Source organism: Pleurodeles waltl, chromosome 1_2, assembly GCF_031143425.1.
Source record: "Pleurodeles waltl isolate 20211129_DDA chromosome 1_2, aPleWal1.hap1.20221129, whole genome shotgun sequence".
Taxonomy (NCBI): domain Eukaryota; kingdom Metazoa; phylum Chordata; class Amphibia; order Caudata; family Salamandridae; genus Pleurodeles; species Pleurodeles waltl.
Window position 1 is genome coordinate 884454768 of NC_090437.1, and position 13897 is coordinate 884468664.

The following is a 13897-nucleotide window of genomic DNA, read 5'->3' on the forward strand; positions in this document are numbered from 1 at the left end:
TTCTACTGGCAAATTTCTTTTCATAACAATTATAAAAAAGTAATTTTCCACAACTCTGTTTTTCCAGTTGCTTATGCATGCTTTTGCTTTTATACCACTTTGCCCTTTAAGACGCTCTCTTGTGTGCTTTAATTCCACAGTGAGCTCTCTTGTTATTTATCCCCCCCATTCCACCACCACCACCACACTGGCCTTTTTCCTCTAACCATGCTCCCACACCACCCGTTCACATTATTGTTTTCTGCTTACTGATCTAACTCGGATCATTAAAGAGACAAAAAATCTGTTTCCTTCATTTTATTGATGTGAACAAACATAATTCCGCAGGTAGCTGTTTAGAGGTTTCCCCCTGTTTACTATCCATGTTACACGGCATCCAAGATGCTACGCATCATCACTTAAAATAAACCATTGGTCAAGCCAACAGGTCCCAAAGGCGAGACCAACGGGCTTTGCCAATGCTCATTATGTAGCTGCAATGGTCTGCTGATGATTTCTTATTTGAAAACGAAGAACAACACTGATTTAATCAACTGTCATATACAAAAAGTTTTACCACATTGCCTAAGTTCAAGATTATTTGTTTTTCATTTACAGAAGTAGATCTACCGATGTGGATTTCCCTCTGCTTTTGAATCATCTCTACGTTTGAATTAAAATGCCTCACAGTCAATAAAACAAACTCAAAAGATTCATTTAATGCAACAGCTTTAATGTAGTTACAAGTCCAAAATCATTAGGAGGATTAATAATTTCTGTGGCTATATCTTATTCGAAGTGCAATTATACCTATAAGTCTGGGTACAGGAATTATGTTTAAGGCAAGATGGTTTTTCTGAGGCTTAGGTGGGGGAGGCTTGTTGGCCCCAATGTAATCTTTTGTCAGATGCTCCTGAATTAGGCTGCTTCCATCCTTGGAACACAATGTTTCAATGTAATCTAAAGAGGAGGTTTGCAAGACTGTTAAAGGTAATGTGTAGTACTATCTTGGCATTTTATTTTCAGCGCGTCCGATTTAAAAAAGCAATTCAAACTGGGCGTCAAAATGAGAAACTGGTGTGCTTTAATGCCAAGAAGAGAAAGAAGGAGATTGTCTTAACACCAAAATAAAAAGTGGTTGGAAGGACATTATTTTTCCATTTAAGAAATTAAAGGGGGTCATACAAACAAGGATACTACAATCTCAAACCATTATACAATACAATTTATAATAAAAGGCACACATATTTACACTATTCTAAATTATTTTGAAATTGATATAGGCTAACAGTACAATAACATGCATCATATACAGCCATTGGGTTGTATATATCATTAAAAATCTCTTCATATTAAAGATGATAGCACAAATCATTAATGTCTCCCCAGGTCCTCGTATTTTACAATAATGAAATTCTTTTACGCCTGCAGCGCTTGTACGCAGTATTTGTTTACTGCAAACACACTCCCGAGTGGACAGTTCCGTAATCTGATTTAGGACCCCATTGAAAATCCCCTTCCCACAGTATCAGCGTGAAGTGACACTGTAATTATATTGTTTTTCATTGTATTTATCATATACACTACAGGCATAACAAATACATTTTCCGTTCATATATATCAAGTAAAATGGGTGTAAAAAGTAGGTCACATTTTAGGAATGTGGACCAAGTTCAACTCTTAACCAAAATTAAGGTTTAAACTTAGACTCAATTTTCTGTTCCAAAGGGTTCTATTCATAAACTATGATTCTTCGGACTGAAATAGAATTCCTTTGTAAGCATTGAGACAATGCAAGGGACTTGCTTCTTTCCATCAAAGTTTGGTATATTGGAGGAAGATTCAAACACATAGGCCACTTTACGATTTACGCGAGTCAAGAGGTTCATGATCTCAAGGGTGTCGCCATACTTCTTAAGCATTTCACAGAGGGACTGAACGAACCAGGAGCCATTCATTGTATTCCTCCAGGAGTAGTACCCTGAAATGAGTTAAAGGACAAGCATTTATTTGCACTGAATTTACAAAACATGTTTAATATACATTTAATAGTAGCGGTGTAACACATTCTAGTTCCATATTTTGACCTTGATGGTTATTTTTCAAAAATAGATGCCAAGAACAAGTTACTTACCTTCGGTAATGCACTTTCTGTTAGATACTCTGACTGCAGATTCCTCCCCTTTAAAATAATCTCAGGCATTTGGCTGGATCTAGGTTTTCAAAAGCTACTGTTTCGGTGCCACTAGCAGGTGGTGCCTTGGACTCTGTGATAGTCTTGTGCTGCCCAGACGTGATGGCATTGAGCCATATATAGGCACCACCTCTGTGCGCTGTCAGTTTTGTTTTGAACTCCTCTGTGCCCTTTGACATGGCTCAATCAGGACAAATTCAAATGACTGTGCTGAAACTAATGTGGGACCCTTTTAACAGGTACAAGTGTTCACTCCAACGAACTGGAATGTGGGATGGCATTGAGGCATCTGCTGTGAAACAGATTATCCACTAGATAGAGCATTGGCGAAGACAAGGTCTTCTGATAGCACTTCCAACCGCAAATTCTTCTCCTTTAGAAGAGATACCTAAGCACCAAATCTATAAAAATAACAGGGACTGAAGAGTGGATTTACTCGAAAACGTCATGCTGGACTGAGCACGCAAAATGACCTTCTGCAGACATGACTCTCTAGGCAGTAGTACTTAATTAAAGTGAGCATGGACACTCATGTATCAGCCTGCCAGGTGTCTAGGATAGGCACATCCCTCCTTAATGCTGTTAAGGCAGCTTTAGGTCAAATGGAATTAACTCTCAGGCCCTCAGGGGACCAAGATATAGCATGTCTTCAAGCACAGGACAATTCAACTGGACAGGGTCCATTTCTGCACTACCTTTTGCTTCTTACTGCCAGAAAAACCCACAGTGAGCTGCTCGTCTACAAGGTATTCCAGTGTGCACTCTAGGCAAAAACTAAGGGTTCTCCTTGGATCAAGCTGGTGGACCCTCTCAATGCAAGAAACTAAGCTTGGGGTCTCAGCACCAATTTGTTAGAAAATAAAATGTAGTAAGGAGCTTATACTGATGGTGCTTGCACCTCATTTACATGGCACGCAGAAGTGATTCCAATAAGGGCCCGATGTATATATGTGCTCTCAAGCCTAGACCCGGATCAGTGCACCAAGAAAAAAACATGTGGATGCAGCTCATGTGAGGGACTTTTAATATTTGAATGACTACATCCTTTCTCCCTTGTAAAGCCTTTCTTCCACTCACCCCAGCTACTACAACAGCACCACGTTGCCTCGTGTAGGGCCTTACTCCATGGGAGATAACGATTCTCCCATTGTTATCACGCAGCATTTTCAACAAAGTGCAACGAGGGCACAGCTCGGCATGGAGCTCGCGCTTCCTAACACAAGCACAGCTGCCTTGCTAGAAATGATCCTAAGTATCTGCCAGCACATGTAATGGGCGATGGTAACGCACGTGAACGTGTTAAAATAAAAACCTAACAGCAATGTTTAAAGCACCATATGTAGACTATCCCTGCTGACAGAGTCCCCGTCACAAAACCCACATCCTCTACTGCGTAGGGAGTAGGGTGACCACCAGGCACGAAGGCAAATTCAGGGCAGTGACTGTCACAATTCAGGACAAAAGATTAATTCTACAGACACATCTAAGAAGGTAGCGCTAACTCAAATTCGATGACCGATGGAGGTAAAAGTCAAAATAGGTTCATGTCCTTCGGTTTGTGTATCACATAGGAGTAGTGAGCAGACATCTGCACATAGATGGACCTATTTAAAGGCGAAAAAAATAGCAACCACATAGTAAGCACATACACTCCGAGAAGAATTTGGACGTTGACGTCACAGACAGCTGTCACAATTCTACCCCTGCACCTTAAATGATTGTGCCAGAAGCAACACTCTTGCTAAACGTGGCTTAGTGTTCGTATACAATGCCATTACTACCTTATTTGTTTGTTTATAAAGGTTTATTTTCTATCCTAGTTGGCAGAGTTACCAAAATATTTGCTCCCAAGAGAAGCTAAGTGCCAGAGAGTTCAGGTGTTGCGAGTGTGCTCGGTGTGGGAGAGCAATGGCGTTGTGAAAGTGTGTCAGATAGTGTAGTTGTTGTGAGCATGTGGAATGTGAGGAAGTGTAGACTTTGTAGAGTGATGGTTTGGCAAAAGTGTTGGGTGGCAAAGCGCTCTTATTTGTGAAAGTGTTGGATGTCCAAAAGTGATTTTGCTGTAAGAGCACTCCTAGTGAGAGAGCACTGGGTGTCAGTGTTGGGTGTGATGGTGCTTACCCCACGATGCAACATTTACAGCTCTCACGCCCAGATTGTCTCACCACCACTGCAAAAGCATGCTGAGTGTGACAGTGCAAGTTTCATAGTATACATGTGAGTATGCTGGGATACGTAACCCCTGGCCCTTTCGTCAACACAGATGCTCATAAAATAACGCCAATCCTGCTCAGGTACAAGGCTGAATTTCAGTATTCACTGCAAAGAGCACCTTGTTTTTCCAGTCAGCATGTGGTTATGTCCAAAGTCAGGTGTGCACAGAGGACAGTAAGACGTTACGGGCTGATGGACAAGAGGGTCCTAGTAGCACTTTATTTTTAATTTCTTGACGTTTTTACATAGCGCCCTGTCACCGGACAGGTATTAAGGCACCTTATGTAGAACTTTGGCATTACAATTGGCTGTCCCTGCGACTCCTGCCATCTGAGTAGGGTTGAAGAGTGTCCTAGGACAAAGAGACAGCTAATGAAAGGGTTGAAAAGGCACAGAAAAAGGGTGTCTGAAACAGGATAGAGAAAGGGTGTGAAAGAAGAGAGGGCAGGCAAAGACTCTGAACATAAGGGAGAAATGATTGCGAGAAAAGAGAGAGAGAGAGGGATATAAATAATATATCTATCTGCCTGTATAGGTAGATATCTATATACACAGATAGTGAGAGAGGCGCAAGGAGGTTGGCACCTTCTCTCCAAAGAGGATTTAAATAAGTGACCCTCCAGTTACGCACAAAAACATCTGATAATGTTAACCAACTTAGCTTTTCTACTTTAACACTGTATTTCATACAGATTAATTTATCTTGCATTTATTTTTCATGTAAGGAGTTTGCATAATATTTAAGAGAAAGGCCAACCTAAAAGTTATATAACACCCAACTCCCCAACACCATCCGTATTGCACCCATTCAGGACCACAGGTTCCACACTGGTCCTACAGAAGAAAAACCTGTACTGTGTGCTGCAGAGCTCCGAGACATCTTGCAGGGGAACAGCTCTAGGTGGTCCTGGTCCCTTTCTTTTCTAGTCTCAGCAGTGGGCAAGGCATGGCTGGTGAAATGTGTGATTGGCCCCAGACCTGCCACTGCTCTCAACGATTATTAAAAATTACAGACAAAAGGCTTCTGTAAAAGAGCTAATCACGGACAACAGACTTGAGCCATTAATTGGGGAGTCGAGGAGGCAGAGCGGGGGACTCTCCTGAATTGAAAATCTTGATCCAATGCTGGACAAGCTGTTTACGTAAATTTAAGATAAAGACCCCCTACTTTACGGATCTGCCTCTGCGGTCCATACTGGCATTACTGCATAGGAGTGACTGGAAGGGGCTCCAGTCCTGGGTTGCGGCAGGGGTTCAGACATTGGGAACCTTGTTTTTTGAAGACCTCAGAGCGGGGGTCATTTTCTACTCTATAGCTCTATCACTGCTGGTATTCGGTGGCACTGGCGAGAGGGATTGGGAGAACCCCCAACACAGACAACCTGTACCTACTTGGCGGCCTCCATAGGTAAGCTGAAGGCAGTGACAAATTTATATGGTAGAATACGGGCAGATAAGACCCTCCAACTGACCCAACTTAAATGGTAGAGAGATGTGGGCACTGATATTCCTGACAAAGCATGGGAGCAAATACTGGCAGGCTTTCCCAGGATGACTAGAAACGCTGGATTTAAGCTTATTAACTTTTATGTGCTGCATCAAGTTTATTTAACCCCTGGCCAGATTAACAAGCGCTTTGGAACGGATGGAACGAAATGTCCTAAGTGTGGACTCTGGAGTAGAGTTCAAGCACATGTTTTGGGAGTGCCCACATATAGGGTCGTTTTGGGGGGAGGTGACCCAATCAGTGGCAAGAGTGATAGACAAGGAGGCCCCCTGCACAATAGGCCATTGCTTACTCGGGTGGCTCCCACATACATCCAAGACAGAAGTCACTGGAAGATTTCAGGATCCAGTTTATGTGCTGGCAAAGAGGGAAATTGCAATGACCTTGGAAAATCCAATGGGCCCAAGGATATCCCAATGGAAAAGGGAATTGAAAAAATGGGCTAGATGCGAGGGGGATGTTCTTCTCAGAGAGGCCAAGAGAGGGATGAGACCACCAGAAATAGCATGAGGATGGGATGGAGTGATGGAGGCCATGGAAGGGGAGACCCTGACTGAACTGACTCCTTGGCTGGATAATGGACTAACCGACCCCAGCCACACCTTAATTGATAGCAGACACCCTTACTTACGGGGAACCTGCAACATCACACATGAGGAGAGGCACTATATATCCGACCCCAACGCACAAGACTAATACCGCATCACAAAAATGTACTCACTAAGTGGGGGAGGGAGAAGTTGCGGAGTGGGTTTGGAAGCTTGGTGAGTTTATAGGGTCCCAGTGTAGTAGGGGCCCCGGTATGTATGGATCGAGTTGAATCACTGGATTGGAACAGAAAACGGGTGAAAAAAGCTGTATCGTACTGTGATTGCATGAGTGTTAGTTACCTGAAACTGCAATAAAAGTATGTTTACAAAAAAAAAAAAAAAAACAACAGACTTGAGCCATTAATAACGGACGGTCTATGAAATTTACGGCTGGGTGACCACCACAGTAGGGAGAGGCTGCACACACTGGTCCTGCTTTCAATAGGCTGCTCAGGAGGAAATCACGGTAGCACACACGTTGCAACGCTAACACGAATAACCAGTCATTCCAGTCATTGCTCTCGGAGCTTAGGCATGACCGAAGCCCACAAGTATGGGGGTGCATGTCTAGAAGTGAAAACACAGCAGAGTGTGGAAGGAGGGTGGGAGTGCAGATGGTATGCTTGTTCAGTAAATAAAACTAGCACTGGCAAAGCCAATAGGTCTCACCTATACAAGAGCTATTGGGCTGGCAATGTGTTTTTGCCTTGTTGTACACCAATATGGCTGCTGTTCAGCGTGGCTAAACGTTAGTGTTGTGGAGTGGGGGAGTAGTCCTGTTGAGTGGATTTGTTGGAGCAGGGTGTCGTAGAGTGGAATACAGTACTGTGAAGTGCAGTGTGGAATGACGTGGGATGGTATAGGGTGGAGTGGGGTGGGGTTGAATGGATTGAGGTAGTATGGTGGACTGGATTGGAGTAGAATATGGTGGATTGGATTGGGGTGGGGTGTATTGGGTAGACTGGGGTGGACTGGAGTGGGTGGACTGGATGAGGTGTATTGGAATGGGGTGAGGCGAATTGGATTGGGGCACATTATACAGGATTGGGGTAGGTGGACTAAACTGGAGTAATAGGTCTGGTACGGGGTGGAGTGGATTGGGTGAATTCAAGGGGGTGGACTGGAGTGGGGTGGCTTAGATTGAACTGGAGTGAGGAGGAGTGGGGTGGATTGGATTCACTGGATTGGAGAGTGGTGGACTGGAGTGGGTAGAATGGACTAGAGTTGGGGTGGGTGGATTGGATTAGAGTGGGGTGGATTGGATTGGAGTAGGTTGATCGAAATGGGGTGGGGTGGATGGGAGTGGGGCCGACTGGATTTAGTGGGGTGGTGGATTCGGTGGGGTGATGTGGTCTAGAGTGGGGTGGGATGAAATGGAGTGCTATAGATCGGATCGGAGTGAGGTGGATTAGATTGAATGAGGTGGATGGACTGAGTGGGATGGACTGGGCTTGGATGGGGTGGATTGGATTAGGGTGGCTGGATTGGGATGGGATGGGTGGACTGGATTGGGATGGGTGGACTGGATTGGGGTCGAATACACTGGGGTGGATTGGACTGGGGTAGAGTGGACTGGATTTGACTGGAGTGCAGTGGAATGTGGTGGATTGGACTGGAGTGGGGTGGATTTTTGGAGTGGAATGAATTGGCGTGAGGTGGGCTGGAGTGGGATGAATTAAGGTGAAATGGACTGAGTGGGACAGATTGGAGTGGGGTGGATTGGAGATGAATGGGGTGGGTTGGAATGGAGACGGCTGGATTGTAACTGATTGGATTGGTGTGGGGTGGGTTGGAATGGACTGGAGAGGGGTGGACTGGGCTGGAGCTGGGTGGATTAGAGTTGTGTATATATTGAATTGGGCTGTATTGGATTGGAGTGGGTTGAAATGGGATGGAGTAGGGTGGATTGGACTGGGATGAGGTGGATTAGATTGGCATGTTGCAAACTGGAGTGAGATTGTTTAGTTTGGAATAGGCAGGCTGCAGTAAGGCAGACTGTTTTGGATTTGGGTGGGGCAGATTGGAGAGCGGCAGATTTGAGATTGCAGTGGGGCAGACTGGAGTGAGGTAGATTGTTCTGGATTGGAGCAGACTGTTTTGGATTAGACTGGGGCAGATTGTTTTGGATAAGAGTGGGGCGTTTGGAGTGGTGTGGACTGTTCTGGATTGGAGTGGAGCAGATTGTTTTAGATTGGAGTGGGATAGTTTGCTTTGGATTAGCGTGGGGCAGATTGTTTTGGATTGAGGTGGGACAGGTTGGTTTGGATTGGAGTGGGGCGAGCTGGAGTGGGGCAGATTGTTTTGGATTGGAGTGGGGCAGATTGTTTTGGATTGGGATAGATTGGAGAGGGGCTGGTTGTCCTGGATTGGAGTGGAATGGGGAAGATTATTTTGGATTGGAGTTGGGACAGATTATTTTGAAATGAGAGGGGCAGACTGGAGTGGGGCAGATTGTTTTGGATTGCAGTGGGGAAGATTTTTTGAGATTGGAGTGGGGCACATTATTTTGGAATGGAGAAGGACACATTATTTTGGATTGGAGTGGGAAATATTGGAGAGGGGCAGATTGTTTTAGATTAGAGTGGGCCAGGATAGTGTGAGGCAGACTGTATTGAAGTGGGGCAGATTGTTTCGGACTGGAGTGGACCAGATTGGAGTGGGGCGCATTGTTTTGGATTGAAAAGGGGCAGATAAGAGTCGGACAGCCTATTTGGGAACGGAGTGGAGCATATTGTTTTTTATTGGAGTGGGTGGGTTGGGATGACTTGAGTGTGGTGGATTGGCATGAGTGGTTTGGTTTGGAGTGTTGCACTGGATTGGTGTGGGGTCAATGGATTACGTGAGGTGGATCGGAGTGGGACATACTGGACTGGTGTGGGGTGGATTGGGGTGTACTGGACGAGTATGTGTTATAGCATATTTTCTGAAATTACACATAAGAAAGAAACAATGTTGCTTTGCAATATTTAAAACAAAATAAGCATCATATTTTGAGAACAGAGCCCACAAGCATGAATCAAAACATCAGTGCAATGCAAGAAAAGACTTGGCAAAATAAAAGAAAAGAGTTAACTGTAAAAAATAAAAGTTTGCAGTTTTGTTTGCCCTGCTGAGCACATTTTTGTCAGCCACATGCCGACTGTATCACAATCACATCGGGGGCAGCAGACAGGTACTGATTAAGTTGAATCAATCAGTGCTTGGACCCTACTCCACAAACAGGAACAGAAATGATGCTTGGCCTGCAGTGATGAATTACAAGTGAAGAAGACTGCCAAGCAAGCCAACAAATGGTAAGCAATGGACGGGCTCCAATCCCTTTTTTAGTTAATAACAGTTTTGCAGACTCGACCCTAAAAAAAAAAAAAGGTACAGGCGGAGTGAATGAGCCAGCCACCAGTGACCAGAATGTGTACTTGGTCCAAGCTCCAGGAATGGCATGGGATAGCAAATGCAGACAGCAGGAAGTGAAAGCAGACGTGCTATCCAATGAGAAACAAATACATCTGAGCGACGTTGTAATCAACAAATGGTAAGTTCAGATAAGCAATGGGTGGGTTCTAAGCCCCTTTTAAGATTTTCTTTTTGTTTTAAATAACAAGAACTTTGCAAGCTGTGCAGGTGAAACCTAAAAGCCTTCATGATGGTGAAGTGCCTTGAGAGCAACTGGGCATGGGTTTGAATGACATGCACATCATAAAAAGAAATGACCAAGTTAAGGTCCCATGAGGCATAATGAAGAGCCTTGGCGGTAACTTGAATAAAGAAGGTATGTCAGGCAAACATGAAAATCCTGAGAGGCTAAAAAAACAAAAAAAACAAAAACCTTTAACTGGACCACCAACAAACCTTGCTGGGCCAAAGATAAAACAAAAAGAACATCTGATAATCTGACCTTTAGGAGATCAAGCTAATGGTCTTCACAGCAGGCCACAAACATTTCCCAACTTTTCCTTTATAAGGAATTAGTTGATAGGAACCCACTACTTCACCAGGTGAGTCGAAACTGTGCAGTTGTCACTGCTCAATCTCCGAGCATGAAGGTAAAAATTGTGGAGATTCAAGTGAATGAGCCTGGAGACTTGCTGACATAGGATGTCCACCTGGAGTTGGGACAGATTATCTTGAAATGAGAGGGGCAGACTGGAGTGGGCAAGATTGTTTTGGATTGGAGTGGGGCAGATTATTTTGGACTGGAGTGGGACACCTTATTTTGGATTGGAGTGGGCCAAACTGTTTGGAGACTTGCTGACATAGGATGTCCACCTGGAGAGGCAGATGGAGCGGAGAGCAAGTGCTCAATTGATCTGGGAACCATAATCTCCTAACCCAATCTTGAGCTGTCAAAATTACTTCAGCTCAATTTGACCTAACCTTCCTCAGAACTTGAGGAAGGTCAGTGGTGGAAATGCATACAGAAGGCCAACTATTAATTGCAGGGGGAATGTATTCCCTAGGGACCCTATTGGTGGGAACTCCACTGAGTAGCCATCTCAACACTGCATGTTTTCGGCAGTGGTTAAACGTTCCAGTTAGGGCATGCTTTACTGTTCGAAAGTATCCTGAGCCACTCTGGAGTGATTAAGCCCTTTGTGGTCTGCCAGATGACACCTGCTGAGCTCACCGGCCCAGGAACCTAAGGAATCTGTTAGATGTTTGGCTGTAAGGGAGATTCCCACAGTGGCCCAGCCATGTCCAAAGGAGCAGTACCTTCTGACACAAGATCCAAGACCCCACTCTGCCCTGTTTGTTGCAGCACCACATGGAAGCCAGGTCATTCATCAGGATCTGCACAGACCTTCCCATAATGGATGAGAGAAAAGTTTTCAAAGCCGTTCAGTTGAAGCAAAGCTCCAGGAGGCTGATCTGGAGCCTTTATTCCCTTGGGTACCATTGTCCCCATGAGTGCCATCTCTCCATAGTAACCACCACTACTCAAAGACAATTCATGCATCACTACTATTATCTCTAGTCGGGGAGTGGGGAACAGACTGCTGCACGATAAGCTGGTGTTCTCTTGTCACCACTGAAGGTCCCAGGCTGTGTCTGTCAAGATGCAGATATTGACCAAAAGAGAGCCTTATTGCTGCAGCCATAGAAAATGCAGGATTTCTTGTCACAGCGAGCACAAGGAACCAGGAGTACACAACAAGCCTATGAACTGACCTCACTGCTACCCTGGATTGAGCTCAAACCATCAACATTATGCCATGAATGTCCTGGGTTAATTGCGGGAATGGGAAGATGTCAGAACCTATTTGCAGAGGGACACAGGTCAAGCAGGAGCTACTGGGCCCTAACATGGAGATTGAGGCCTTTTAGTTCTTATGTCCCAGAGGCCAGCATGCTATGGGATCTTAGAAATTGGGCCAAGTATAAACCTTTAATACCTTTCTCTTAGCAGCAGCACGGGTCAAGAAGTCCAAGTCTTCTCAATGTGGGTGGGAAAAACTTAGGTGCACGGTTTACAAGGACACAAGACTCAAATTACATCCAGCAACCATAAGAATAAATGTCCATCCAGATACTCACCTTTAGGATACAAGTAAAACATGAACACAAAGTGAAATACGGCACACACAAATAATATACAGTCTTTGTAAGTCCAGCACTCTACCGTTGTTTGGGTAGGATCCAGAGTCCTACTTTTCTAACAAATATCAAAATCAAATCAAATCATAAACATTTATAGAGCGCGCTACTCACCCGTGAGGGTCTCAAGGCGCTAGGGGGATGGGGTTACTGCTGCTCGAAGAGCCAGGTCTTGAGTTGCCTCGGAGTTGCCTCGCATCACAGTAGAATACAGTGGATGACGGCCAGGAGTGGTAGTCTCGTTCCTGCAGATAAAACCGGTGGGCATCGACATGTCACCTCTGGTAGTACAGTAAGTTTCTCTGATCCCAACGGTAGGTCTTGAGCAGCTACTACTTTTCTGATGCTCAATTAGGCACTCTGGTTGCTTGCTTGCTGTTCACAATGGTCCTCCCTGGTATACGAGGATGACTATTTCAGGCAGCATACAGGCAACGCCTGGTCAATGAAGCAGTACTGATTTTCACGACGGGCTCTTCTGACATGCAGGGTCGCAAATGGTCCACTTGGTGCAACTAGTGATCTTTACGGCAGCCCCCTCTGGTATCTGACGTCGCTGGCTTTGGGCTGCCCATAGGCAACAGCCCAATCGTCTCTACAGTACTGATTTTCAAGGCAGCCTCCCCTGGCATATGAGCTTGCTGACTTTAGGTGGTAAACGGCAACAGCCCAATCGGAGTGACAGCTTATCTGGACTGTAAACCTCATATTTCGCTCACAAGGTCCACTCGACAGGACTCACACTGGACCTTGCTCCCGCTAGGTGAACTCTTCCTCCTCAGAGAGTCCTCTGGACTTTGCAGGCATCTCCTGGGGTTTGTCAATTGGTTTTAGTCCTCCCTTGGTCCTTCTGGGTAATGTCCTCTTACTCAGCAGGTACACTAGACTGGCAGACCTCACTTCACAGTCCAGGTCACAACAGGCAGTCTTACTGAGTTCCTCCATGTTGATGTACAGCGACACTCTGAATGATGGCTGACAATTTAAGAGACTCAAGTTCCTCTTTTTATAATCTATTTCCCGACGCAGATGTGATTCAGTGTCTTGCCCTTTGAACTTTGTGTGGTGTGGCGAACATCACCTCCTTTGAAGTGTCCTGTACTTTATCCAGGAAGCAGTTTGTCAAAGCAGCAGCATCTCCAAGTTTGACAGTCCAACAACACAGGCCATGGGAGTGACTTAAGGACCGTATGTGATATCAGCCTCACTGATCACTGATCTATGTTTAACAAAAGATTACAAAAGCCCCCAACCTGCTTGTTATAATTTCCTCTCTCTGCAATGTCTCTACCATCCACCCCATCCTCTTCCTGAGATATGCCCAGTCACAACTGACCAGTGACCCTTCCAGAGCCCAAGGGCCTTGCTTAAGTGCACAGGAGAGCCTCCAATGTGTTCCCCACCTAGCACTCTGGAATGTATCAGTCCAATAATATGTCAAGTTGGGCCCCTCCACATGCCTTTCCAAGGCACTAGGTTTTCGAACTGGAATCCACAGGCCTCCATGTACTGTACCACTCACAGGCAGACATATACAGCGCAGGCACATGCAAATTCATGTGTGCTGCCCAGTGCTGAATACTACCATGATGTAGGCCCAAGGTGAATTAAGCACACAGCAGTGGTAAGCCACAATCTTGTGACACAGGTAAAAAGGCCATTTACAAAAACTTGGTTTGCTTCCACAACCACGCCCATGCTAGTTAACTGGGAGGGTGGTGCTTTGGGATCCCCCCACCTTCCGGTCTAACAAGACAGCAATCCATGAAATGGGCCTAATTCATGATGCACACGCATGATCTGTGGTTGCCTATGACCATA

General features: G+C 45.1%; 1 protein-coding gene across 3 annotated transcripts in view; it reads right to left on the minus strand.

The window, feature by feature from the left end:
- Positions 1-691: 691 nt before the first annotated feature.
- CASP3 (caspase 3) overlaps positions 692-13897 on the minus strand; it is a 154572-nt gene continuing 141366 nt past the window's right edge. For all 3 annotated transcript variants that reach the window (XM_069199492.1, XM_069199487.1, XM_069199500.1), the window contains exon 7: positions 692-1960. In XM_069199492.1, the coding sequence (XP_069055593.1) occupies positions 1716-1960 (245 nt within the window). In that variant the 3' untranslated portion in view covers positions 692-1715. The remainder of the gene's footprint in view (positions 1961-13897) is intronic.